General features: G+C 46.1%; 1 protein-coding gene and 1 long non-coding RNA gene across 3 annotated transcripts in view; both read right to left on the bottom strand.

The window, feature by feature from the left end:
- The window catches only part of LOC149358222 (lysozyme c-1-like), a 68201-nt gene extending 51093 nt beyond the window's left edge, over nt 1-17108 (bottom strand). Inside the window, exons 1-2 of the mRNA XM_089570282.1 lie at nt 16942-17108; nt 15534-15622 (exon numbers count right to left, since the gene is read on the bottom strand). Coding sequence (XP_089426408.1) covers nt 15534-15622; nt 16942-17068 — 216 coding nt within the window. The 5' untranslated portion in view covers nt 17069-17108. The remainder of the gene's footprint in view (nt 1-15533; nt 15623-16941) is intronic.
- Nucleotides 3178-14500, bottom strand: LOC149358223 (uncharacterized). Of its 2 annotated transcripts, XR_016288644.1 has the most exons (5): nt 14262-14500; nt 14108-14165; nt 13541-13693; nt 7975-8084; nt 3178-3358 (listed from the first exon to the last, which is right to left on the bottom strand). It is a non-coding gene; the product is annotated as an uncharacterized LOC149358223 (long non-coding RNA). The 2 variants fall into 2 exon arrangements; XR_016288643.1 differs by lacking the exon at nt 7975-8084.
- Nucleotides 17109-26158: the final 9050 nt, after the last annotated feature.

The following is a 26158-nucleotide window of genomic DNA, read 5'->3' as shown; positions in this document are numbered from 1 at the left end:
GTACGACCTAAAGTGAGAGTTGAGAGTGCACTCAAGTGTCCACATATAGTTGTTAAATGCACCAGAGCATCAAATGCAACAAAACACATTGCTGCAGAGTTTTTCATAGGACCGCAAAAAAAAAAAGTAACAGCCAGGAAACGTAGCAGATGAATGTTTTGAGTGAAAAAAAATTGTGCACTGTTGCCTGCAGTTTTTTTTATTATTATGAATTGTGCGCCATATCCTTTTCTGGAATTAGCAAGGCTGTGTGGTTCTCAGGATCGTTCTGCATGAGCAAAGAAGACCAAACAACACAAGTGATGAGTGTGCCATTTTTTCCATGATGCTATGCCAACTATATATATAGCTCAAATTTCGATTCCGCTTCTGAGCAGCTGTCTGTGGAAGGGTTTTAGCAGCTAAGAGGGAGCATGCCTGGAGCGTGCGAAGGTGCGGTACGCGCGCTCCTCTTCGCTGTTATCGCGGTGGCCACATTAATCCCATAGGATCATCGCCTATTGAAATCTCGAAATTGTGTATCTTAAGGTGCAGGTGACAAGAATAAAGCGGATGGTAGAAACAAAACCGTCGGAGCCAACGCGCGCAACTGCATCTCGTGTGCCGTCTGCCGCGGCATAGTTTCGTTTTCGCGCGTTAGGGTCGTTCGCGCTGGCATCACAGCGGCGATGTAACTGTGCCAACAGCCGCACCAAAAATCACCTATTCAGTAAGCGCGCTCACTTTGGCGTGGGGGCTTCCCGCCAGAAGTCGCCTAACACAGCGGTGGACAAGCGCCGATAGAGTGTATATAGCTTCGCTTTTTCTACCCGGCACTGACATTGCACACGCATTGAACAAATGCCGGAACGGTGTAAACTATCACCGCGAGGCGACTTCCGCGGCATGCGATGCGGAAATGATGCAACAATTGCATTATGTAACGGATACAGGCGATCGAGTTTCAATTACGTATACATGGGTTTCGATCTATGGCAGCTGGACTGGCTCATGAAAACGTAGCACTGGTAAAATTCAGCAACCGCGAACGTAACAGCGGGGTTCTACTCGAGGTTTGTTTTGCAGAAAAAAAAAATCAATCCTTCCACTTTTCATTGTGAGGACTATAGGAGCGCCAGCTGCGGAACAACATATCACGCGTACTTCCATCTCGTATCGATATCACCGTTTCGCTGTACCGCACGCAAGCACCACGATCAGTGCTTTTAGTGGCAAAACCTATTGTGCTCGACCTTTCCTCAAACACACGCACACGGTGAACTCTCGTTGTTTCGTGCTCGCTTTCTTAGCTCAAACTTTTGGTCAAATTCTATTCGAACTGAGGGTTCCAAGAGTGGACACGTGTGTGCGGCACGGTGGTTTTGTAGCCGCGTGCTGCTCTCTTTGAGCAGTCTTATATTTATGTTTGTTGCGAGTAAACTTTTGAGATTTGCGCCAAGACTTTTGAAGATGAAGGCAAGGACCATCACGTTTAGAGCCAAATTGTGTGCGCGCCATGAAAATGATATATATCGTTGCAGCGCCAAGCGCCAATGGTCGGGCATAAACTGTTAAGGGTCTGAAAATTTGTTCAAATCATGCCGATTTGAAATTAAGGGTAAGGGGACCGAAAATAGTTCTCCACACAGAGTTCGGAATAAAGAAAGCCCGACCAGAGAGTTTAATTCATTCACCGGTCTTGTCATTCTTACGCGACCGCTCATCAGCACTGGCCGCATTAGCGTTGCCTCATAGATGCCACTCGATCGGCCTCGCACGTTCTAAAATAAACTGGTCCCACGTCGTGACAGGAGCGCAGGGAAAAAAAAAAAAAAGAACTGCAGTGAAGGAGCCGCAAAGACCACAACCCACACCAAGCAACGCGCGCATAGTGCATGTAATGGCCTTTCATAGACTATCGGTCCGGGGGCTGTCGAAAACACGATGGCCGCGTGCAGCACGCTGCACTGCCATGCTTCATCATCGGCCAGGACAGGTAAACTGGACGGCCGTTGAATAAGCGTGTACTGCCGGCCGTTTTGTCGCACTGAAATACGAGATTTTGATGGGACCGAAGTACCTTTTCGTAAATACCGCAGATTTGAATGAAGCGATTTCCGTGTGTGTAGTACAGTACACACCCTACATACCTCTCGGGCAATAATGGCCCTTAGCAGCTAAGAAGGGTTAGAGCAAGAAATAAATTAAATCTGACATTAACAAGTGATGCGAATTCAATCAGCCACTGTTCTGTTTGAGGAAAGATAGGTCAGAAACGGTAAGAGAAGACTGTAAATCGAATTTACCAAATATCATTTTAAACTTTTAGGGCCCTTTGTTAACAGGTAAAGACCAACATTACCCAGTTTGTGCACCCAAAGCATCACCATGAAAACTGGGTGAAACCCAATTCCTGCTCAAAAATTGCCTTCAAGAGAAATGTAGTTTGCAACAGACTGAAGCTACCGTATAGAAATTGGCAGATGTCTTGAACCTGAAAACAATGGATGAACTAGCCACGTGATGTTTTCCATGTCATGTTGCATGGCATGAATTACCGTGGAAGAGTTTTCTTTATGCTCTTTCAGAGTGCAGTTTAGGGAGATACCAATTTCACTAACTGCTAGCGAGAGCCAAGCGCTACAGAATCTGCCTAGTTTGCAGTGGGTTGGAACCCCAGTAGTGCTAGGATGGTTGCCTAGCCTTTTTGAAATACCTACAAAGACCATTCAGTTAAAAGCACCCAGATTACAATATTCAGCAAGAGCTTTCCTAGCACAGTCAGTGCTGAATGAGGTGGTGGTATAGGCAGAAGCATCCCACATCAAGGGATGGTGCAATCAGAAAAGATGCTACCTACCTGTACAAGAAAGTTGAAACTGGCCCCTCCTATGCATCGAAAGTACACGTGCAGCACCCACAAACATTCATTACCTGATCTACATTTTCACGGGGCTTCAGTACCCTTCTAGCAGTAGTCTCAGAGCAGCTTGTCAGTGAAATTTCTTCTCCTCATTAACTTTGTGCAACATTTTCTGCTGCAGGGGCATAAACAGAAAGGCAATATGCGGCTCTGCAGAGGAAACAATGTGGAGGCTGGGTACGGTCTCAACCGACTGTTTTGTAACATTTTTCTATAGGGCCAACCAAGTTGTTAGTAATCTATTCATATGCTTCATTAATCACCGACAAGGCACGTTGGTAGGAATACTTTATTTGGCACAGCAGTTCTGGCAGCAATGGGTATATTGTCATTCTGCTTGTAGGCCAAGGTGCAGACTTGTGAGCATGTTCTTGAGCCAGTAGCCTGGAACGATGAATAGGTGCCTTGGACCAGAGAATGCTGCGTCATGCAAGGTCGGTTGCTGCAGTCCCTCCCCTAGTGTCAGCCATATGCAGGGTTGGATGCCATGAAAAGAGAAAACAAAAGTGGGCAAGCTCAGAAAAGTAAAATGCAACTAATAAACCACCAGGAGAAACCCACAAACAAATGCACACACAAAAAAAATGGAATGCATGCAAGAGAGAAAAAGATAAGAACATCTCCCAATTGTGTTCAGGAAAGTAAAAACAGTGCTAAATTCTACACAAACCACACAGAGAGACGGACAAGACGGGCGCTGCAGTCTGTGTGGTTTGTGTAGAATTTAGCGCTGTTTTTACTTTCGTGAACACAATGTCACACCAACTAGCCCAGGAAAAGGTACTGTTAAACATCGCCCAACAGACTATCGCAACAGCCTACGCACTCCTTAGTGGCCTTCTGCATGGACATTTGAAAGACCTTAAAAAAAAAAAAAAGGATAAAAGCAACATAGTTGAAGATGTGCTGGAAGAACCACACACAAAAAGAAGTGTGCACAGAGCTCAAGAGAGAATGAAAATAGTCAAGACAAACAACGGAAGGTTTTCACTGGGTCAGACCAGTACTAATTAAGAGAATGAAATTATCAGGTTTCAAGTCTTGGCAGTTAAGCTTGGCCAACCCACAACACGCCGCATTTCCTTTTGCAGCTTCCGACGCTGGCACACAGGAGGTCAAAAGCTCCATATACTAAACCCAAAATGTTAAAATGGGGGACAACAAATTTTTGGTTGGCATCTTTGTTTTTTGGTTGGCCCCAGGGCACATATACATGACACATGCTGCACGATTCATATATGCACTATAAATCATTTATTACCGTGCTACTTATACTGAGCGGTTTCGCTTTCTGAGTGCCGGGGTGTGTTATGACGTCACTCCCAAGAGCATCAACCCTGGTCACGCGGGCTCCAAAAGTAGACAAAGGGACTGCTGCGTCGTCTGCTCTCGTACACATGCTGTGCATAGCAGGGCTTTTCGAATTGCTGGCCGGTACTACAATATGCTTAGCAAAGCCAAGTGGGTGAGGAGCAACGTCGAGTTCTGAAACCAAGCAGCTCACTTGGGACGATCTCAGTCCGAATACGTGATTTCAGCATTGTATTTAGCTTTGGAACACTCTGGTTTGGTTTGGTTTATGCGGTTTAACGTCCCAAAGCGACTAAGGCTATGAGAGACGCCGTAGTGGAGGGCTCCGGAAATTTCGACCACCTGGGGTTCTTTAACGTGCACTGACATCGCACAGTACACGGGCCTCGAATTTCTCCTCCAAAGAAATTCAGCCGCGGTGGCCGGGATTGAACCCGCGTCTTTCGGGCCAGCAGCCGAGCACCATAGCCATTGAGCCACCGCGGCGGCCGCTTTGGAACACTCTGCCCATTCCAAAAGGATAAAAGGGTGCAACAATTTCTGGGAGTCTTTTTGGTGATCTTGCGAGTATATTGCGCATTCACAAGCAGATAAAATTTGTTTTGTACAATGCATTTTTAAAATAAATATTTGCTTTCCTTGCGCTTTGCTATGTATGAAATTAGACCTAGTTCTCAGCAATGCTCCTGTTCCCGTTGCAGCTTGAATAAGCCCTTGTGATCTAGATGCCAACTGAAAGCAGCATCTGCTTGCATTGGATGAAATGCACCCAGTGCAGTGCATTGCTGCTATCCACATTGCACATAAAGTAAGAATCTAATCCCACTCAAACAAATATCTTTCCGCATGGTTTACATAGTCGAGTTTCCTTGCGGTGTGCACAGAATAACAAAAATCTGCGGACAAAAAGACTAAAATGTAGCCGTTAAATGCATTCCTGAGTTAAATATGCTATCTAGGCGAGCTGAAGCATTCAACAAAGAAAATTAAAACTGGGTGTCCAGCAAGCTGCTCATTTTGAATTCCCGACGGCCGAAGCGAGAAACATAGTGGCGATAATAATGGACAGTATACATGATCAATTCACAGAAAAAAATGAATGAAGCTGCAAAAGCTGCATTGAAAAGAGATTTGCTTCCCCTGTTTGAGAAAGCTCCTTTTACGAAGTCCATCTCTTTATTATAAGTGGCTACCCTTTTCTTCATTCTTCCCAGCATTTGATGTTCTCTACCAAGTGCGTGGCAACATCAATTTTTTCATTTTGAAGCAGATAACAGCAATAAAATTCACAGCAAATGCAACTGAATATTCTAGAGTAGTTCAGATATCAATACAGATAGTTAAAATTACAATAAAAACATGTTTCCTCAAAATGCAGCAATGAAACGAAATATTCTACACCAATATTTTACTTCTCATAATTTATCACATCCTAATGCTTACTAAGCATCTCAGTGAATGAGAGGAAATCATGTAGAATGGTAAAATTTGCCTAAAGCATAACTGTGTGCAGGGAAAAACCTGACAGCTTGAATTTGTAAGGTGGCAAGTGGAGATGCTCTTGTCACAGTTCACACTGAAAAGGCGCATGACGTGATGTGGCACACTGCTGAGAAACAAAAGATTCCACGAAAAATCAATGAACAGCAGCTCAAGCCACAACGCGATTGAGAGCTTTAACAAGACTGCGTCTTCCACGCTGCCTCGTCACACCTAGAGACAGATCCAACCGTGAAATGCTGTCCCAGATGCACCATTCTTGACGGGACATGGCCCGCTTGACTTTTGTGTATGGGTTTCACCACACTGGAATCCCTAGCCATAACGGGCCCACAGATGCTGGCAGATTTCAATTTGGAATCTGTGCAGCAATTTTGGCAGCTGTTTTCCTTCTCACCAGACGAAAAGTGCCTCAGTGATCAGGGCTCTTAGATTTGGAAGTTTCTTAAAATTATGCTAACAAGTTTCTGCTCTCTTTTAATGGTTCATAAGAGTGGTGGCCATATGTGCTTTTACAGAAGAAACAAAGAGCACCACTTTGAGAAAATGCTGGAAAATTATCTAAACGAAACACTCCGCATGCTTTCAGGGGATTCATAAACTTCTCATTGTACTGCCAGAGATTATTTCAGGCTTTCAAAGGTTGGTTTTTAAATCAGTGAAAAGTACTGCCGTTTTCTGCCTTTCCAATGAAGGCACCCTGTGCTCACACTGGCATCCCTTTCGACAGCAGCAATGCCATGGGACAAGCACCAAGAGATTTCCATAAAAAATATCAGCTTCCTATGACCTTATCACAGCTCGAACTGCAGAGAAACTAGCCTCTATTTGCTTGTTTCTGCAATGGCCCACAAGATTGATGAGGCCTGAGAGCAAGATTTTCAGATTGATTTTGATGCCACGCTAGGGTGGCGTGGCTCCTTGCATGAGTACACTGAAAGTGCATGAACTCTGCACATTGCTACGACTACGGCTTATTCCACAGAAAATACTTTTGAATGCAGCTATGTCTATCCATATGCACCAGCCCAAATTAACTGTCGAGTCCGGGAACCTGTACAGAATGAACCAGTATATACAATGCTCACATCATGGACGACAAGAAAAAGGCACCCAAAACAGACAGGCTGCCATGCCTCATACATGTTAGAAGCAAAAATATGCCACGCCAATGTGAACAGACCGTGTGCTGGGCACTCACAGTACCGTTGAAACTTGCGGCAGACCACTGCGTTAATTTCAGTCAGTCCTTTTTTCCAACTTGGCCACTTTCTTGATCGTATTCCTCCCAATTCACTCATTTTTACAGGTAAAGAAAATTCCCCTGATGATTCAAGGTAGCTACACACCCTGTAAAGCCATCACAGCCCTTCAGAGAAATATAGTAGAACCTTGCTATTCTGTTCTTGGTTCGTGTAATCTGCCGTATAACAAACCCAAAAATTATGCAAGTTACACTATATTTCTTCACAATATAAATCCTGGATAACTTTCTGAAACGATTCCCCGGTGTACATGTCCATAATTTCGTCAAATTCTGACGGCATGGTGCATTCATTGACTAAGAGGAAATGCCAGCCAAGCTAGTCATCATTTTTCGATACTTTGCCCAAATGCACCTGAGCACTGCGGAGAAGGCTATGAAAAAAAGCAAGGAGACAAAGCATCCTAAGAGCAGCGGCGGCTCCTCCACACTACACAAATGCAATGGGACAAAGTATCTGAAAATGCAAAGGAATAGTTGATGGACTGGATGTGCCATGAAGCTCCAGCCCCATGAAAAACGAAAATATGGAAAGAACTTGCAAGCGCTAGAAAAAGAGCTTTCCAAAATTTGTGCCAGCACACACACACACACAAAACTTTTAATGAAGTGAAAGTGCCAATAAATGCCAGGGATTAGGAAATGGCGCAAAACCTGGACATGGAGACAATCACGTGCAGACCAGCAATCAAATTTTTCGAAACTCCTAATTCAAGCTTCTTGCATAAAACAGCACTTGCAACATCCAAGAAAAAAATAATAAAAGGAGACAAAAAAAAGGGAGGGAGGGGGGGAAGGTGGCAAAAAAATTTGCAGACACCATCACGTCAGGATTTAGCATTCATTGAAAAGCAGAGTGCAATCACCTTGAAATCAGTGGGCGGCCAAGCGGCTGCCTAGGGAATTTCTCAGTGCCCTTAAGTCCTTACGCAAACGATACACACCACCCAGCTTGCCATATGTGACAATGCCCATGGGAAAAATGAATATTACACACCACACAGCATGTGCAGAGGAGGGAATGGCCACGAGCATTTTGGAGCAGTCTTTGTCGGAAGCCAAAATTCCATAGGAGCAGTTTTCCAGTTTTGTAGCCAGTGACCAATACTGAGAGAAGGTAAAGATACGGATATGCCAAAGTTTAAAAAACTACTGGATGCACAGTTTTTTTAAAATGCATATTATTTAAAAGGAAAGTTCATGAGTGCTTTAATGCATACGCCACACTGACATAATAAGACATGTTGCTGACATGCCTAGCCTACTTGCAGCTGCTTGACGCATCTGGAAAGAGAGAACTCTTCCCTCCCATTGTAAGGAAAGGGGGGTGCCAGCATGTCCCCACCACACCCGAGGCTTGTCACTAACCTGTTTGCAGGTGCTGGTGTACGAGCAGCCACGACCCTAGCCATGCAGATGTGCCACTGCTATAGCTACTGCTAATTGCTGTCACATGACTTGGGCTTTCTGCAGCAGATTTCAGTTTTCCTCCATGCGCCGCACCTATCATTGCTGCGTTGCCGGCTGATCTGCGCCACTGTGCAGCTGTGGTCCAGCCCCTTCTCATTGCGTTCTCATATTACCAACGCTGTCATGGATAGCGTGCTTCCCAAATTAAATAAGCTGCAGTGTGTCACATCAGGGCGAAGCTCTCAGTATTGACAGCCACGCTGCCTGTGAAGGGCTCTTTGCAGATGTTCTGCAGCAGGATGGCAGTGTCATCATCATCATCAGCCTGACTACACCCACTGCAGGGCAAAGGCCTCTCCCATGTCTCTCCAATTAACCCTGTCCTTTGCCAGCTGTGGCCGTATCCCGGCAAACTGCTTAATCTTATCCGCCCATGTACCTTTCTGCCGCCCCCTGCTATGCTTGCCTTCTTTAAGGACCCTTAAGGACCAGCGGTTATTTTGCCTTAGGATTACATACCCTGCTCAAGCCACATTCGAGGCTGAACGGTAGCTATGCAGTTAAAAGGTTTCGTGTGCACATTTTAAAAATTGATCAGGAATCATTTTTTATCAGGTAAATGGATATATTCAGGCCGCTTTCAGTTTGGGCATATTGCCGCTTTGCACATAGTTTTTCTGCAGTGCTACGAGGTACACCTTAATGAGGTTTCACTGTACTTATGACTAGTAAGGTTGCTGAATTTGATGCGTTTCAATGTGAAATCTGAACTGACTGATACACCTCCTGCAGTGAGGCCCATGACCCAAGTGTAAAAGTGAAGTTCTGATCTACTGCTATGCGATGCATTCAGAACAGGTGCTGCCCTCGATGGCCTCACAGATAACTTTGACAACAATGGCAACACAGAGATCAAAGTTTGCTCTCCACCATTGGTGCCATGTTTGCTGCTGGTCTAATGTCATTTTCCACAGTGGCCCACTCACAACTCACCTCAATCCTGACCGCGGTGCCAAACCAGCAAACAACCTATAAGTGGTACTGTGCGGATGGATCTTATGGCCATGCCACTGCTCTAATTACATCACACCAATTTCTCTCACTCCCATGGCGACATTCCGAGCAAAGGTGGGGGAAGGAGGAAGTTGGAGCACCACAAAAGCCAAACAGGGGTGGAAGCAGGCTCCAGCTTTTTGGAGCAGGAACGGGAGCCGCAAAAGTCTTATTTTGGAGCAGCTTTGGAGCAGCAAAGTCCCATTTTGGAGCAGATATGGAGCAATTTGTAGGCTATTTGGGAGCACTTTTGGAGCAAACTGGCAACATTTAAATGCGACTGAGAGCAATTTTGTTTGCAACTCGCCCCAAAACTGCAGAAATATTGATCATCAATCCTACAGGCCAGAATTCTTTAAAAGGACTGCAATCGCGCTAAAGATATTTGCTAGAGTTCATAAAAAAATAGACATGTGGCAGCTGCTACAAACAGTAGTTGCAGTAAATTAGCTGTCATCAATTTCAGTTCCGAAAAAAAAGAAAACATCATATTGGCGACAGTTCGTCAAACCGTCAAAAGAGTGCTGCAGAATCTCGAATATACTATGTCAGGACCGAAAAAAAAAGAATCAATACCCGCCAACCAGCGGATTTTAAAATTTGGAAAATTGTTGCAGCCAAAAAAAACAAGAAGGTACTCACATAATTTGTGCCCTCACTTAAATGCGCACCAAAAATTTAACACCCAAGCATATATGAAAAAAAATGCACCAGCGTACACGCGGGTGCACCCAAGGCAGGCTGTGGAAGAACGCGTTGCTCTGTACAGCTGTGAAAGGTGCGAGTAGCGAGTAGTGAGGGGACGCCGGCCGCGCCGCTGTGAAGATGTAACCCCATAACTGGCCAGGCCAAACCAAAGCAACGCCAACTGTGTGCGAGGTAAGAGCACGACAGTACCTCGCACGATGGGTAGTAAGTCAGGTGTCCATTCCCTGGCAGCACCACGTGCAAGAAGCTCGTAATTCGTTTGTGAAATTAGCTCAGGTAAATAAAATTATATTCGCGCGCCGTTTACCCTGCCCGCGCTGGCGGTTGCTTTGCAGGTCAAGGTGTCCGGAATCATAAAAACCGATTCGGTTTGGGGCTAGTAAGCCAGGCCTATGGCAAAGACGCCGTTTTAAGTGCTGTTTATCTCCAGAGTGAAAGCCTCTAATGGCTCATGCTCACAGTGTCTGTGCTTGCGCTGGAATCGTGCCAACTGTGGCCTCTCCTCCACAGCACAACCGCCTCCTCTAACAATTTCCTTTCCTCAAATTCATTTTCTTCACTACAGTACTCTTTCTGTTCCTTCTTTCACTTCCTCTGCAAACGGAAGAATCAAGACAGTTACTGCTTACTGCAGAATTTCCTTGCCTCAAATAGAATTTTCATTTTCTTCCCTATGGCCCCTCTCTCTGTCTTTTTTCTTTCACTCCCACTGCCTCCCTTCCTGTACAGCCATGGTTGCTAGCAGCCAAAACAACCCAAAAGTGGGATTCAGGCGTGCACTGACCCAGGGAGCCAGTTATGAGCGCTTCCTTTCCTTAAAATGATCGGAGTGTAAAACATCAACAGAGTGTAAAACATCAACGCCAATGAACAAAGTGAACACAAACAGACAATGGCAAGGGCAATGAACAAAGTGAACACGCAAGGGCAATGAACAAAGTGAACACAAACAGACAATGGCAAGGGCAACGTTTCTGCCAAAGAGCTCCCTCTAAAACACTGCAACGCTTCCTTTCCTTAAAATGATCCGAGTTTCAAATGTCAACGAGCGCCAAAGGGCTCCCTCTAAAACACTACAACGCTCTAAAACACTGCAACGCTTCCTTTCCTTAAAATGATCAGAGTGTAAAATGTCAATGCCAATGAACACAATGAACACCAGCGACGGCGACGCCGCGAAACAGGCGCCAAAGCTCTCAGTGCCGCCGCGGTGGCTCAGCGGTTATGGTGCTCGGCTGCTGACCCAAAGACGCGGGTTCGATCCCGGCCGCGGCGGCTAGAATTTCTTTGGAGGAGAAATTCTAGAGGCCCGTGTACTGTGCGATGTCAGTGCACGTTAAAGAACCCCAGGTGGTCGAAATTTCCGGAGCCCTTCACTACGGCGTCTCTCATAGCCTTAGTCGCTTTGGGACGTTAAACCCCATAAACCAAACCAAACCAAACCAAACCAAAGAGCTCGCTCTAAAACATTGCAATCAAAATAGATACCGCAGTCACCAAAGACAAAAACCGCACACGCGGGAAGACCGCCACGCGCCAAGCGGTTCGGGAAAGCGGCTGTGGGTTGACCACAAGGCTTTCGCCAAGCACACTAGAATTTCCAGTGCATTCGGTAATTTTTTTCCCTCCTCCAAGAGCGAACCCAACTGTCGATGCCAATGCAGTTGCGTCCGTTTCGTAGCGAGCGCCCAGTGTTGCCCAGCTGACAATAACACTCAGCTAAATTTGGCTCTGTATACTTGTAATGGGCGTAAATTGCCGTTTAGGCGCATCTTGGCGCAGGAGATTAAATTGGCGCAGCATGGCGCAATTGGCGCAGCACTTCCACCCCTGGCCAAATGTACAACAGGGACACAATGCAGTGGCCTCGCTCAAAGCTCTTGCCCAGAGCTCAAACAGCACAGGCATGTCTGGCTGAGCTTACAACTTTTGTCACACCCAAGTTGACAGCTCACCAGCCACATATACCGCAACAATCACACACGCCAACAGTGCAAGATCTGGCGATATGATGTTAAGCCATCTGTGCTTTAACCAACCCGAAATTCTTACCACTCAGTCCAGTAGATGACTTCGGTTCTCTCCGGCGATACACCCAGCCATTACTGTTTACAGCTATGGTAAATTATCATTTCAACCTCTCAGATTTCCTCATCAAGAGGCATGAGGGCAATTGATTACTGTTTGGTTCTTAGGACCAAGAGGCATTAAGGAATAACTACAATTTCTGGGTAAACACTCCCTGAAGGGGCCACAGAAAATCCTCCACCAAAGCTGCAAATTATACTGTCTGAACAGTAACTACTTTTTGTTGTTTATTTATCAGTTTATCTGTACCTCAACGGCCCAAAGGCAGCATTACATAAGGGGTGGGCTGACATGTAACCTCCTGCCACAGAATTTTTCACAAAAAGCAAACTGAAGAGCTAAACTGCCCATCCACATCTTTGAGGCTTTTTTTCCTCTCATAATTCCTGCTGCACTGGAAGCCCTATGCTGGTGCTTGAACCTGAACACCACACACCCATAAGTGTGCAGCATAGCACCACGTAAGATCATGACAATGCCGCATTTGAGGTCATGAGGTGCAAGTACACAAAACAGTAGGAACGAAACGAAAACACTAATGCTGTGTGAGTCATCCCTGTGCTCTCTGCCTCAAAAAGTGAAACTACAACAAATATCGACTTTTAACTTGTGGGGGAAAAAGAGACAAACATAGAAGGAACAACACAAACAACGCCTCGTCCTTGTCTTTCCATGTGTTCTTCAAATATGGGAACTACTCCCTCGTTCAGCTACCTGTCCTACCTACATTTGCCTATGGCTTCTCGCCTCTGCTTGTCTCTAGGGGCACAAACGTTCCCGGTTTCACAGCAGGAGGCCCACTTTCAAAATTATAATTTGCTAGATCCGTAACAGCAGAGTTGCTTTGTTCACTATACGGGCAGGCTTTGTTCACCTAGTGTCTGCAGGTGAAAGCCACATTAAGAGTTAATGTTCCCACATTTTCTTTTTGTTTTTTCTTTCTACTTGACAGCCAGGGCGAAAAACTGCCACTCACCCGTGCAAAGCAAATGGCCACATAATCATCATTACCACAATGACCTGTCACACACTGCAACAGTGCCTTGTGAGCTTTATGCAACTCACAAGCTTCCAAAATATCAAAGGACATCAAGCACTTTGTCCACAATGTTCCCCTTCTTAAGGACTCTTTGCAGTATCACCTGTAATAAGCTCTTAATAAAAGAAAGCTTGCTTTTCCAGTAGCCTCATGCGCTCCATGCTAGTTAGCTACGTGGGTCCAATCACCTTCCCCGTGTAATACTGAAGCTCAGTGCAGGTGGCACAGCACTAGTTTTAAAATTCACAGGAGGTGGAGAGCTCACCTAGTGGCGCCTTAAAGCCTTTGCTGCTTCCGCATTCCATCGTCCCATTTTGTTCAGCCTCTGCGCCAGCAAGAGAACGCCGGACTCGATGCAGGAATCGGGAAGGTCCGTGCATACAAGTAAACTGCATTTCGGTTTTTCAAGTGCCGTTTTCTGAAATGGAAATAAATTTAAAAGAACATGTTTACGCGCTGCAGACACCAAAGCGTAATCGCTTATCTCGCCGCAATTAGTGCCCCTGTTTCGGAAAGCGGCTCGTATGGATAAACAGCAACACAACTGTAAAATGAACCATTAAATCAGTAATCTATACACTTTCCTATTAGCGGGGGCACAAAAAATCGGACCGCGCACAAAACTCACCGCATAAACGGTTAGTTCAACTGGACTGTTGTCAAAAGTTTCCCGCCTTTTTTTCGGGCGCAGGCTAACCATGCCTGTTTTACATGACCAAAAGTTACGTTTGGCCGGGCTGACAAAAGGTACAACATACTCAGCGCATATTCTCTTCTGTCGAACTGCACTGAGCTTTTGAGCAGAACTCAGGATAAAACAGACGAGTCTCACCTTTAGGGCCTTTGTGTCCACTGCCGGGCAAGCGGGCTCAGTGCTAGTCCTGGGTGATCTGCAAACACAAAATATTCGGGCGCAAGGAAGTTCAAAATGAAATGCCTAATGCCATATAACGGGCAATCACTCAATACATACAGTACATACATACCAAAAGACAGGAAGAACAGAGAAATTGCTCACGGGCAACACGAGCGCGCGTAGCTCCCACCGTCCGGCCATTCTCCTACTGCAAGCAATGCTCGGCTCGGCTGTAGCTCGGCTCAAACATGACAAAAACAACAAAAAAATGGCCGGACGTGGCGTCATTTTTCAAACCGGATGCGACGTCACGGGTGAAAATAACGCTTGCGTTATTGCGACCGGGTCGCAGGAGACACTTCCCCGGCCCTCTCCGTTTGCTTCCTGCATTGAAGTCACTCAAACGCTGGCTAGCCGACTTTGGACTTCGCTCGTCTTCGTTTGCTGCTTGTATGTGCAATGCGCTCAAGTAGCGGAGAACGCAGAAGCTCGAACTTCGCTCGTTTGGCGGATAGAAAATGGCAGAAAACAAGTAAATAAGAAAAAGTGACAAGGGTTTTAACGGGGTTAAATCGAGCTGACGGGCGAAAACATGTGTTCAGCCTGGTTGGCTCATGGTTTTGCTTTAGGCGTGATCGGCTGCGGCGTTAGTGCGGTATCTCACTGCACTGCCATTTGCTGGTGAACCTTTAGATATATTCTTTCTGATTGGACTACACAGCCTCTCAAAAACGCGCATGATGGGCCGACATTGTGAATCTGATGTTTCTACAAGAGACCACATCTGTCTAATTTTTCCCTGTCTTTTGTGCGCTGCTGTGCCTGTAATTATGTACAACATGCCTAATTCGCCACATGAATCGTGAACCCATAGTGTGTTTGAACCGGAGTGGCAACCACTCCTAGTGTTGTGCTTTTCATGGCCTTCTTTCTAGTGCGTCGTTGCCTAGGTGTGTCGTATTATGCTGTAATAGTCATGTGCCCCGAGTCGCTTCTTTTCTCGAGTTGGGGTATTTAGGTGTATCGTAATATGCATTGCGTTGATTTGCGATCGTCTTCTTCTTGGTTTGTACATATTTCATGTACATACAACATTGCTTCACTGTAATAAATACCATGTTAAAGAAAAGTGTCGAGGCCGTAGACCACAGGAGGAAATACTATATTTTTTTTTCTAATACATTTCTCGGAAGAAAATCGGTACCAAGAGTAGAAGGCCGGGTTGCGGAAGGTGCATAGAAATGCTGGCTAATTGAGTGGGAGCTGATGCTGTGACTTTACAAATAAAGAAAGGCTCCAGTTGAAAATTCAGGCAACTGAGTTCTATATGGTACCGCTGTATCAGGCGTCTGAACGAAGACAGCGAACTAATTTACAGGGTATGGGTATTAGCAACACCCACCTGGAAGATGCCGTAGTCCGTGCTGCCGTTCTTGTTTTTGTGGATGGCTTTAGAGTTTAGACTACTCTCAGCAGTCGCCATGCAGACCCCTGCAAGTATGAAATGCAATGTCACTGAAACCTAACACTCCCTACATTGAAGGGTATTGTCCTGAAGACAATATGAAAATAAATGGTGTCAAGTGCAGTGCTTTCGCGCACATTCACACTCTTCTCGGCGCTTATAGTGGAGTAATAAACCATTAACGTCAAGCGTGTTTAAGTGTACAACAAAGCGGCGTCTTGAAATTTATGAGGTGGTGTTAAAAAGGGAAGCCATGTTCTTTGTGTTCTAGACCTGAAATTTTAAGACGCAGACTGTTCATGTAGTCCTATGTTTTCCAAGAACATTTACAGCTGTGGTCTTCAGGAATGAAGGCGATGATGAGCCGGCTGAGTAGTGACAGACTGCTATAAGGCATTAAACAATTTCTTCCACTAACAACGGTGGCACGTACGAGTACATAGAGACAAATACCTTTCGACGTTTTTAGTATCTGCAGAAAGAAAGCAAAAAGAAGTCATACTTTTTCCTGTATTGCGCTTGGCATTGCATTTCCCTCTAAGAACAACAGAAATGGGAAATACCGCATGCAAATCCTAATGCTATACTTTGCATACAAGCCAAGCAAAATCTAACTGCAACATGTTGAAGTTTTCGATGTGTTGAGCACCGCGACTCATATGTGGGCCATTTGAGAAGTTGGTTGGTTTAGTTGGTTTATGGGGTTTAACGTCCCAAAGCGACTGAGGCTATGAGAGACGCCGTAGTGAAGGGCTCCGGAAATTTCGACCACCTGGGGTTCTTTAACGTGCACTGACATCGCACAGTACACGAGCCTCTAGAATTTCTCCCCCAAAGAAATTCCAGCCGCCGCGGCCGGGATCGAACCCGCGTCTTTCGGGTCAGCAGCCGAGCACCATAGCCACTGAGCCACCGCGGCGGCATTTGAGAAGTTGTGCGATGTAATTATGGCTGTGACATTGTAACTGTTTCCATTTTGCCCAAAACATTCTCACGGCGAATTCAAACAGCGTCAAAAAAGCTAGTCGTCACTCTCCAATCCCACCCGACGTCATGTATGCGTACGCTTACAGTGGCGGAAACCTGGACCGTGAGTAGGTGGAGCCAAAAATGATATTTTCTGAATTATTAATCGAGTTTATATTGCGATATCTGCCTGCAATCAATTGCTTTCTGGCACAAAGCTAGACTGTCGTGAAACCGGGAACCACATCGGCTGCACCAATGAAAGAACATGACTACTCCAAGGAGAGTCGTTTTCGCTGGCATGAGGTATGTTATTGCATCAGTACATGCCGAAAATGAATGGCTAGTCCGCAACAAGCCAAATAATGTTTATACTCACAGTCCGGGATCTGATTCCTGGGGATGTCATTGCGCACTAATATGGAAGCCAGCTCGCAGCGACCGTATCTTTTCGCCCTGGAGCCGCAGACAAGGGCAAGTATCACCAGCACCTGGTATATCCTCATCTCGTGCAGATCGGCGACTGACACTAACGCTGAAGCAAACCTTCAGAGGCAGTCTGCGGTATAAGGCCTCACCAGCCGATGCGGGCTCCGTTGGAGCAACCCTTCCCTTCTGCTTTCGTCTTGCATGTTTTGTCACCAGATAGCGTCCTTTCCTAGTCTCATGGACCCTGGCCCTTGCTCTGTCATCAGAAATACGCGCTCCAAGCCGATTTGTTTGTGTGAGCTAAACACGCTCCATATGCCTTCCCATGGTGCGGAGAGACCTATAGAAAGGGCGATAGAAAAAGAAAGAGAGAAAGGGCGAGCGACGGGCAAGATCTGGCTTTCGCGTTGTGGAGCTCGACTGTTTGCCCATGCTGCGAGCCATATGCGTTCAAGGGTAACTTATCAGTAGTACGATGAACCCCAACGAAAGCAGTGTTAGTATGTGATTTTCCATTTGCTTTCAGCGCCGCGTGTTTGGAGAGACGCAGGACGGCAGATAGCAGACGAGAAAGGGAGGGGGATCGAATGCCACAATGAAAAAGCTAAGTGAAGAAACATTTAAAGATAAACGAGGTAGGAGAGAGTCCATCCCATGCGGGTCGTTCCGTTCCTTATCTGGGCCTCATTGCTGTCAGCCAGTCAGCCATTTTTGGCACTCACTGCTATACTACAGCCAGGCTGTCTAAGCAAAATAGAGATCCACCTACTCCGCGAGGCGGAACGTCAGGTTCCTGATGGTACCACGGGGTATTTTAGGGGTCAAACAATATAAGAGCTTTGGGGTTATTCCTGCATCATTTCGGGAGAATGCTTCCGCTCACACAGCTGGAGGGAAAATGCAACTTCCCTTATGATTGGTACAGCCGTAAGAAAAACATTCAGGGACCCTTAAGCTACGCCTTAAGGGTATGACGTGATAGCGCTGAAGGGACGCTTAGAGGGCTTGGGGTCTTCTTTGGGTATCATTTCGCAGACACAGACATTGTTCTTTATTTTGTTTTTTATTTCATTTTATTTTTATTTTTCCCTCAAGACACACGAGGCTTCCTTTAACCAAGCCGAACGAGCTTTCCTCAGAAGTTGAGGGCAGCGCACTGGGCTCACAACCCAAGGGACAACTGTTCGCATCCCAGCTCGACCTTCAGTTGCTATGGAGAGAGAAAGAGAGAGAAGAAGAAAGGCAGGGATGTTAACCAGAAGAGTGTTCCGATTGTCCCCCCTGCACTGGGATGGGGGAGTTAATCACACACAAATTTATCCACACAAAAATATTTAGCGCGTGAAATTTGATGTTTTGACTATAGTGGCCCACTAAAAGTTTAACTCTTTATTCAGCAGTAATAAAGCGCTTAATTGTAACGTAAAAACCCGGCGCGCGCCACGCGTCTCCACAATGTGGAAAAGTCACAATTTTACGTATCATGTACTGTATTTTAAGCAACGTAACAGTTAATAATCAGCAATAAAATTTAAAGATTATTATTGTTTACCGTGTTATAAAAAATGCTACCCGCGTATTACGAATAAAGGTTTAGACATTTCCAATCTCCAACATCCAATCTCCAGCCTTTGCTTCAAATCGTCTCTCTTTCGGGCCACGATATGATTTACCCCTCCTCCGGCTGCTTCATCGAGCACGCCGACGCCGTCGACTTCACCTCAGCGTTCCAGACTAGCTCAACCTCCTCTTGGAGAGCGTCAGCAGAACAGGTTTTCGAAGAGGAAGCTGCGAAGCAAGCACACATAGCAGGATATCCACCATTTTTGGCAGTACCGGTTACCGCGCGTTAGCCTAGACAAGCTTTTCTATAGTACCGTCTGTTGTCGACGGCATTCACATATCATCTTAGTTCCCTATCACAATGCTGAATGACCCCAAGCAAGCGCAAGCCAGTCTTCCGTATTTGAAAACCGTTTTGTGCATTCGCGACAATGACATGAACGCAATCTCTAGCCACTGCAGCGCTGCGGAGTCTAACTAAACCAAATATAAAGAGAATTAAAAAAGTTGCAAACACTTCCTTGTTACAAATTTACTCCACCTTGGCGGACTTCCCTAAACGCGTTGTAATAAAGAGAAAAGTTATATGTGGTCATGAGTGCTAGTGAGTGTAGTTATCAGTATGTGGAAGACAGAAGCGAACTGAAGGCATTTGTCAAAGAAATGCGGACGATTAAGCGAGGTTAAGCCAATGGCGAATTAGGTGAGCTAGTTCTTCCGTTCGCACTTTGGTTTCGGTGTTTCGGTTTCACTGGAGGTAACGGGTATGACGCGATAAACATGCCCACATAGGCGGAATTAGTAATTCTCTGCATTCAATGATCGCTAGGAGTCCTCATACCACTCCTGGCGCAGTGGTACAGCGGTCAAGCGATGCGCCGCTGCCCTGCGATGGCAGGTGCTGCTACCCGGTGGTAATTGTGAGACCCATGTTGCTCTTCCCGAGCAACCTCTCGCGACCAATGAAAAACCTTTGAGATCACTGCGGCGACCCGCCATAGAGTTTATATACTACGACGCGCATTGTAGCAATGCGAAAGCAAGATTTCCGCATACTATATCGACGTCCGTGGCTGTACTGACGTCCATTTACTATATCGACGTCCATGGCTATTTTGACGTCTAAGTGTATTTTTGTGTAACTAATTAGCTAATCATACCTCATCGACGAAAGTTTTCCCACTGCAACATTTTATCACACACTGTCTGTCACAATCACACTTTCCCACATTTATCTTCAGAGAACGACCTAATCGTGCGGACAAAATTTGCGGACACTTTTTGCTGACGCGACACAGTCGTGTAATGCTCTCGCATTAATAATTGAGCTGCCACCTTCCACGGTGGACAGCTGGCTCACAGTGCAGTGGACAGGTTGTGATGGCGTCACGGGGTCGCGTGACCCAGAACTAAGATATGCAACCCGAATGGTTTGCTTCTAAGCCGTGCAGCGGAGCTCTTCTAGCGTTCCTGGAACTCTTATATACTTCGAAGGCCGAGGATGAGAGTTCTTGCCACTGCCGAGAGATGCGAAACGCTGGCGATGTCCAGCGAGACTCACAGCATCTGCAAAAAGGTAACCCGGTGGAATGTACGTTTTTTTAAGAAAGCTTCATGAATAGTCATTGCGCATTTGCTGTCATCCCGCAACTCCGTTCATTTCAGTATTATGAACATTCAAATGTTGAAGGCCAGTGTTAAACAGACGTGAACCAAGTCGTTTCCGGTCATGAGAGCGGAGGAGTACAGGGAACAATAACAGTGATGGTTAAAGAAAGCTGGCAAACCGGAAACCGAACAGACGTCTGACATCTGCGCATGCAGCGGATCGTGATGTGGGTTCTCGCATTTTTGTGAGACGTACCTAACCATTCTATACAACAGCAGTTTTTAACGGGAAAGGGTTATGAACGCAGTATTTTCATATATGGAAAGATTTCAGCATTACAATCATTATACCCGCAGATCTCCCTTCGACGGTTTTGCATTTTTTTGCTATAAACATTTTTCCTATCGTCAGAAGTGTTCCCCACTGGTTTTATGTGGCAGCCGTAACTGCTCCATGTGAGCTATGGAAAAAGTTTAAAAGAAAGATTTGGCTACAAATCAGAAGAATGGACCTTTACCTTCAATATTTCCTTAACAGTACCCTACAATTATACAATTTTCAAAATTTTTGTCCTTGAATGTTGGACATGATTACTCCCGTCTGCAGGTTTTGCTGCCGCGGTAATATAGTGGAACTGGAAAAAAAAAAATGTGACCTGTTATAAATTTTTTGAAGGCGCAGAGGGTTGTGTCGTTCTTTTGCTACATCTTGCTGGTAGTAGACATGATTTAGGCAAACATGGTGCTCTTCACTGTAAATTCAAAACCTTCAAGGCTCTTTTAAATTGTCGTGAAATAAATCAACTAGCAGCGAATAAGGGACAGGTGTTGTACGAGATATTATACGCAGTTAAACGCCGAGCTGCAGCCGCCTCCTCCTCTCCCCCCTTCCCCCCCCCCAACCTCCTCGCACAACCTTTCTGAAATAGAAAATTAATATGCCACCCTGAGGTAACAGAGCGGCACGTTAGAGAGGCTATGTAATAAAATTACGGCTTTTTCGTCGCTGTCGTGCGTACTGTGCTTAGGGCCTGCTGACGCTTCTTTAATGAGTACAAAACAGCTGTAATTAAAACAAAGCCACGCTGTAACTCTGCACATGTCGAAGCTAGGAAACCAACGATAAACCTAGCTGGAAAAGGGATATGGCGCCATCTATTGCTTGCAAAATGAAAACAATTGCGCTGTGTTGAGCTGTGCCGAGCTGTGCGCACTTAGGATTGTCTGCTTGAACAGTACTCCACAAGGTAGCGCCACCATACTGTACAACGTAGATGTCCGTGTCCGTACTCCGCAATCTAACCCTTGAGGGAGGGAGTTGTGCTCAACTGTGCAGCCTGACGGCTGCATGAAACGCGCGTCTTTTCAAAAATAACTGCAAAGTAGACAAGATATTCTCGACCGATCAGATAGCACATAGCATTGGTCTGGTGACGAACCTACGACACATCAAGTTCACTTCCTCTAGACATATAATAAATACATGTGATAATATACATACCGCCGGCAATCCTAGTAAACACTGTTACTGATACGCTTATCTGCCTAGTATTTGCATAGTCTTTGAACGAGTGCACTCCAAGAAGAGGACGAAAACTTTATTGAACTTCTGCCCCAAGTGCGGGGCAATTCAAGAAACTCGTGCAGCTGAATGCTTAGGTCGATTTACGGTGTTTCACTTATGTGACCATGGGTGCGCATTTACGATACGGGCATTTATGGGCATTGTTAATCAGGGGGAGGGAGGGTGCATGAAAATTATTTTTCCGTTGGAAAATATGGGGACGCAGCGGTTGTCTCTGCAACTTGAAACACCCTGTAAAACCCATTCAACCGGTGTCATTGACAGCTAGGGTACAGATATGTATACTGGCTAGCAAATTGGCTACTATGCACTACTATCTATTTGCCCTGAAAAACGTTTAAACTTCAACAATACTCATCTTTTTGAAAGACGTCCTCAAGATTGCTTGTGTCAACTTGAGTTAAACTACATTTGAAGCACCTCATACGTCAAGCTTAGATGTGTAATTGCTTTCATGCGCTTATTTTTTTCTGATCTTTTCGGAAGGTGCCTCTTTTAAAGTCGTGCCTTGCAACCAGCGATAGCATGACATGCCTGTATGTTGACAGCAAAGCATTTCAAGGTTTCCCCCTTGCATGCAAGTGTGGCATCTCTATTTTCATTCCTTAGGACATTTCAATTGAATATCCAAAGAGAGCGTGGGTCAAAGCACTCCTCATTTTCTACAGAGGCCAAGGCGTTGGTTTTCTGTAAACACCGAAAGCAAGCTGCCGGACACTTGTCTCAAATGTTTTGTACTCAATAAAAATATTGTTTGAAATCAGTCGCTGACATTTCATTGACGCATTTATTCTCGAACACAATGCATTAAGATTGGCTTCCATAGAAGTTCTGCATGTCAAATGGGCTTCCTCATCAAGTGGAATATACTCGTCTGGGCACCATGAATGCCACCTTATAGTAAGGCAAATTGCTCCAAAAATTTCCCACAAAAACTACTTTAAAGGAACAGGCACATACTCCTGAAATGTACTATAATGTCAGCTGCTAAAGATTACATAATACTTCTATAATTGACACGGTGACTTCTTTGTGAGCGCAGCGTTTACTCCGAAATAAACTCTTGTCTAGAGAGCGGTAACACTTTACTCCTTCTAGAATTCCAAGAGAGCCTCTTCAAACAGAGGAGTAGACGAGATACGCCTGCTCTGAGGAGTATCTAAACAGCCTTTTGGGAATGCACTAGGCGACGAGCCATTTACTCCTATCCGGGTGTTCTGTTTACGGTGTAGGTTCGGTACATGAACACTGGCATTGTCGGCAGATCGAGTGGCCTCGTCCACGCACCGTTTTCCTGCGGTGCCGCAGTATCTTGGCAGCCATATTAACTAACTAAATCGAGTTCCTTTATAATGGCACTAGTTACAGTGTATGCATGGTACACCTCAGTCTAAAAATGCATTGTAGGCATTGGAGAGCCGCTTTAGAGTCGGCGAATATAGACCACAGGAGAGGGTTTTCTTGGCTGACACACTCAATGGCTGCGCGAAGGGCAGCAAGTTTTGCTCCCGTCGAAGAAGCTTGTTATCACGATTGCGATGCAATTGTGATGACTACAGAGCCTGAAGAAGTGAAGCTCACTGAGCCGCCTGCGCAGACGTGCGGTCAGTGTGCACGGATATGAACAAGAATTCTAGATTCGTCTGTTTTAGTGCTGATGATGACTAGTATCCTTTCTTCCTGATTCCGGGTATGCAAAGGAGCACTCGAGGTTGATGCAGACTTCAGAGAGGAGCACAGTCTTGAGGCATGTGTAAAATCGGTCGTAAAAAGGCGCAATGATCATCAAGGACTTCGGTGAACGTTGCAAGTGGCTTGGTAACAGAACTTGTAAGACGGAAACCGGGTATCGGAGACAGACGCCAAATGTGTGCTCGCAGAGTGTCAACCCCTTTCAGCTAAATTCAGTGAGGTTGCATTCACTGGAGGCGATGCGCAAAAACGCCTGTGGGCTGTGAGATTTCAATTCACGGCGCGGTTGAGGTGTCCACCGTGAAGTGAAACAGTTATTGCAACATTTCCCTTCACTCAGAAATCTCCAGGAATTCGAAATTAATCCGCAAACATCTATTAAAACTCGTCTTTCTCTCTGCCTCCTTTTACTCTCCCATATCATCCCTATCTGCGTGTTCAGGTCTCCAGCGGGAGACCCTGCGACAAGCTTTTTGAAGCTTCTCTCGGAAAGTTCGGCATTGAATATAGGTTATACAGCCAACGCTAAGTAGGACCTCCGGGGAATTAAAAGCTGGTATTCTCCGTCCCACAAGGTATTAAATTAAGGAGCAGTCAGTGTCATGGCGGCAACTGCAAACAGTCATTTCCATGTCTTTTTCTATACAACAAAATACTCCTGACCGTATAGAGTGACGCGTGTTCCTTGCGGAGAGAAATAGACACTTTACCACACCACATGGCCTGTCAGAAAACAGAAGCAGTAACCATAATCAACAAAACCACGCTGGAGCAATGGGAGGCTGCGCTGTCCTGCTGGGAATCAGAAGCCCAGCTTTAACTTGTTGAACGGGCTAGCCGGGCAGCAAAGGCCGTGGAAGTCCCGGAATAAGGGCCCAACCACAGGAGCTCTGCAAGACTTTTTAGAGCACATAAAGTTTACTTTTTCTATGTGAGGACCTCGACTTTACAGGAAGCTTCCTAAGATCACACATTCCTATTTCGATTACAGGAGACTCGGGCAGGTATTTCTGCAGTAGCAATGGCGTGTGCCCTTTTGTTTAGAATTTGAAGAGCGTGACTACGAATACCGTTCGTTTCTCCTACAGAGTCTCGCTTCGAGGTCGTTTATAAATTCTCTGTTGTAGCTTGGCCTCGTCTGCACCGACGGTGCGCGCTGCGACCCAGTATTTCAACTCAGTTTATGGATCGTGGTGTATCAGAGCCGCAGCTGGACTGAGGACGAGGAGCATGTTCTTAGACTGCAGGCAGTTCAAGCTTTGCAATGGAAGGCCGGCTCTGTAGATCGGCTCCAGTTTCGCCTATATGAAAGTGCGCTTCTGCGTGCTATAACCCAATTGTCGTTAAGCGTTCTAAATCACCATATTGAGCGTGCCTTAGCTTATGAAGCGTGCCAGTTTGTCACTGAGCGACAGCATAATTTTGGCCCTCGCGTTCTTCCGCGCATATGCAGCGGTCGATCCCGTTCCCTCTGCTTCGCATCGCACCTTTATAGCAGTTAGGTGGCCCTGGCTTACATTCCTCGGGTAGAGCACAAACTATCAGCTGATCGGCGGTGGTTCATTATTCAAACCCGACGGGTCCATTCGATCAGCAGCGTCTTCGATCCGCAGTGGTTCGGAGATTCAGCCTGCATACATAACCTTGGGCCTGGAAACGAATCGACAGGGAGGCGCGTTAATTCGCCAGACAATGCGGCACACACTGGAGCGAGGAGGAGGGTGAGGACGTCTGCCCAGCCTCGGTTGCGAAGCTGCTTGGAGCCTCGCTTCGGTCCGGCATTGTGTGCGAGCGCGAGCGCATACAATGGGCCTCCGCCGTCGGAAGGATTCGCTCGGCCCCAACGGGAAGGCTCGCCTTGACCGGCTGAGATCAGGGCTGGACGGCGTAGATGGCACGTTCGCATGCATGCGAGTGTGGGCGCGAACCTACTCTGGTTTGTGAAAGTCAAACAGCGGGTCCTTGAAAGCGCGGACCGGACGCGTGGCGCCCGGCTGTTGTTGCTGCTGTGTGTTGGGTTGCGACGCGGAACACGCGCGCGGTCGATTGTTAACGAGGAGGCAAAGGCGGAGAAGCGCCCTCTGGGAAGAGAAGGCCGAACGTTTGCCTAAGACATGGATACGCAATCTGCGGCCCGCCCAACTCCAGCGAGTTCTGCACAGGCTTGGCCCCTGCAATTTTTTCTTTGTCCTTTGTCTGCATTTTTTTTTGTTGTTTCTGGCTAATTATAAACGATGTCAGAGCCTTAAGGGAATGCAACCTAAATGCGAGTTTGTGCATTCACAGAGCTAGTACGCTGATTTTGCTCATGTCGGGAAATATATAAGACCCAGGTAACGATCTCAACGATACCACACAAGCTCATGCGTGCGCGCGAGAATTAGTGAGTGAGTGAGTGAGTGAGTGAGTGAGTGAGTGAGTGAGTGAGTGAGTGAGTGAGTGAGTGAGTGAGTGAGTGAGTGAGTGAGTGAGTGAGTGAGTGAGTGAGTGAGTGAGTGAGTGAGTGAGTGAGTGTAACCACTGCGGGGACACCCATCTTCGTACAGTCTGAACAGAAAGGAGTACAAAAGGGAGTAAGCTATCCTCTAGCGCACTCTTTTTTATAAAAGGGAGTGCTCCAAACGACAGCTTAATCCCTTTTCACTCCCATATAGGCGTATTCACGTTTAGAGTGTACGATGCCGGTATCTTTCCCGATTGAGCGCCTTGTTCTCGTGGC

The sequence above is a fragment of the Amblyomma mixtum genome, chromosome 2 (genome assembly GCF_055824585.1).
Source record: "Amblyomma mixtum isolate Tamu chromosome 2, ASM5582458v1, whole genome shotgun sequence".
Classification (NCBI taxonomy): Eukaryota; Metazoa; Arthropoda; class Arachnida; order Ixodida; family Ixodidae; genus Amblyomma; species Amblyomma mixtum.
The sequence above is the reverse complement of the archived record's forward strand: the minus strand, read 5'-3'. Positions and strand labels throughout refer to the sequence as shown.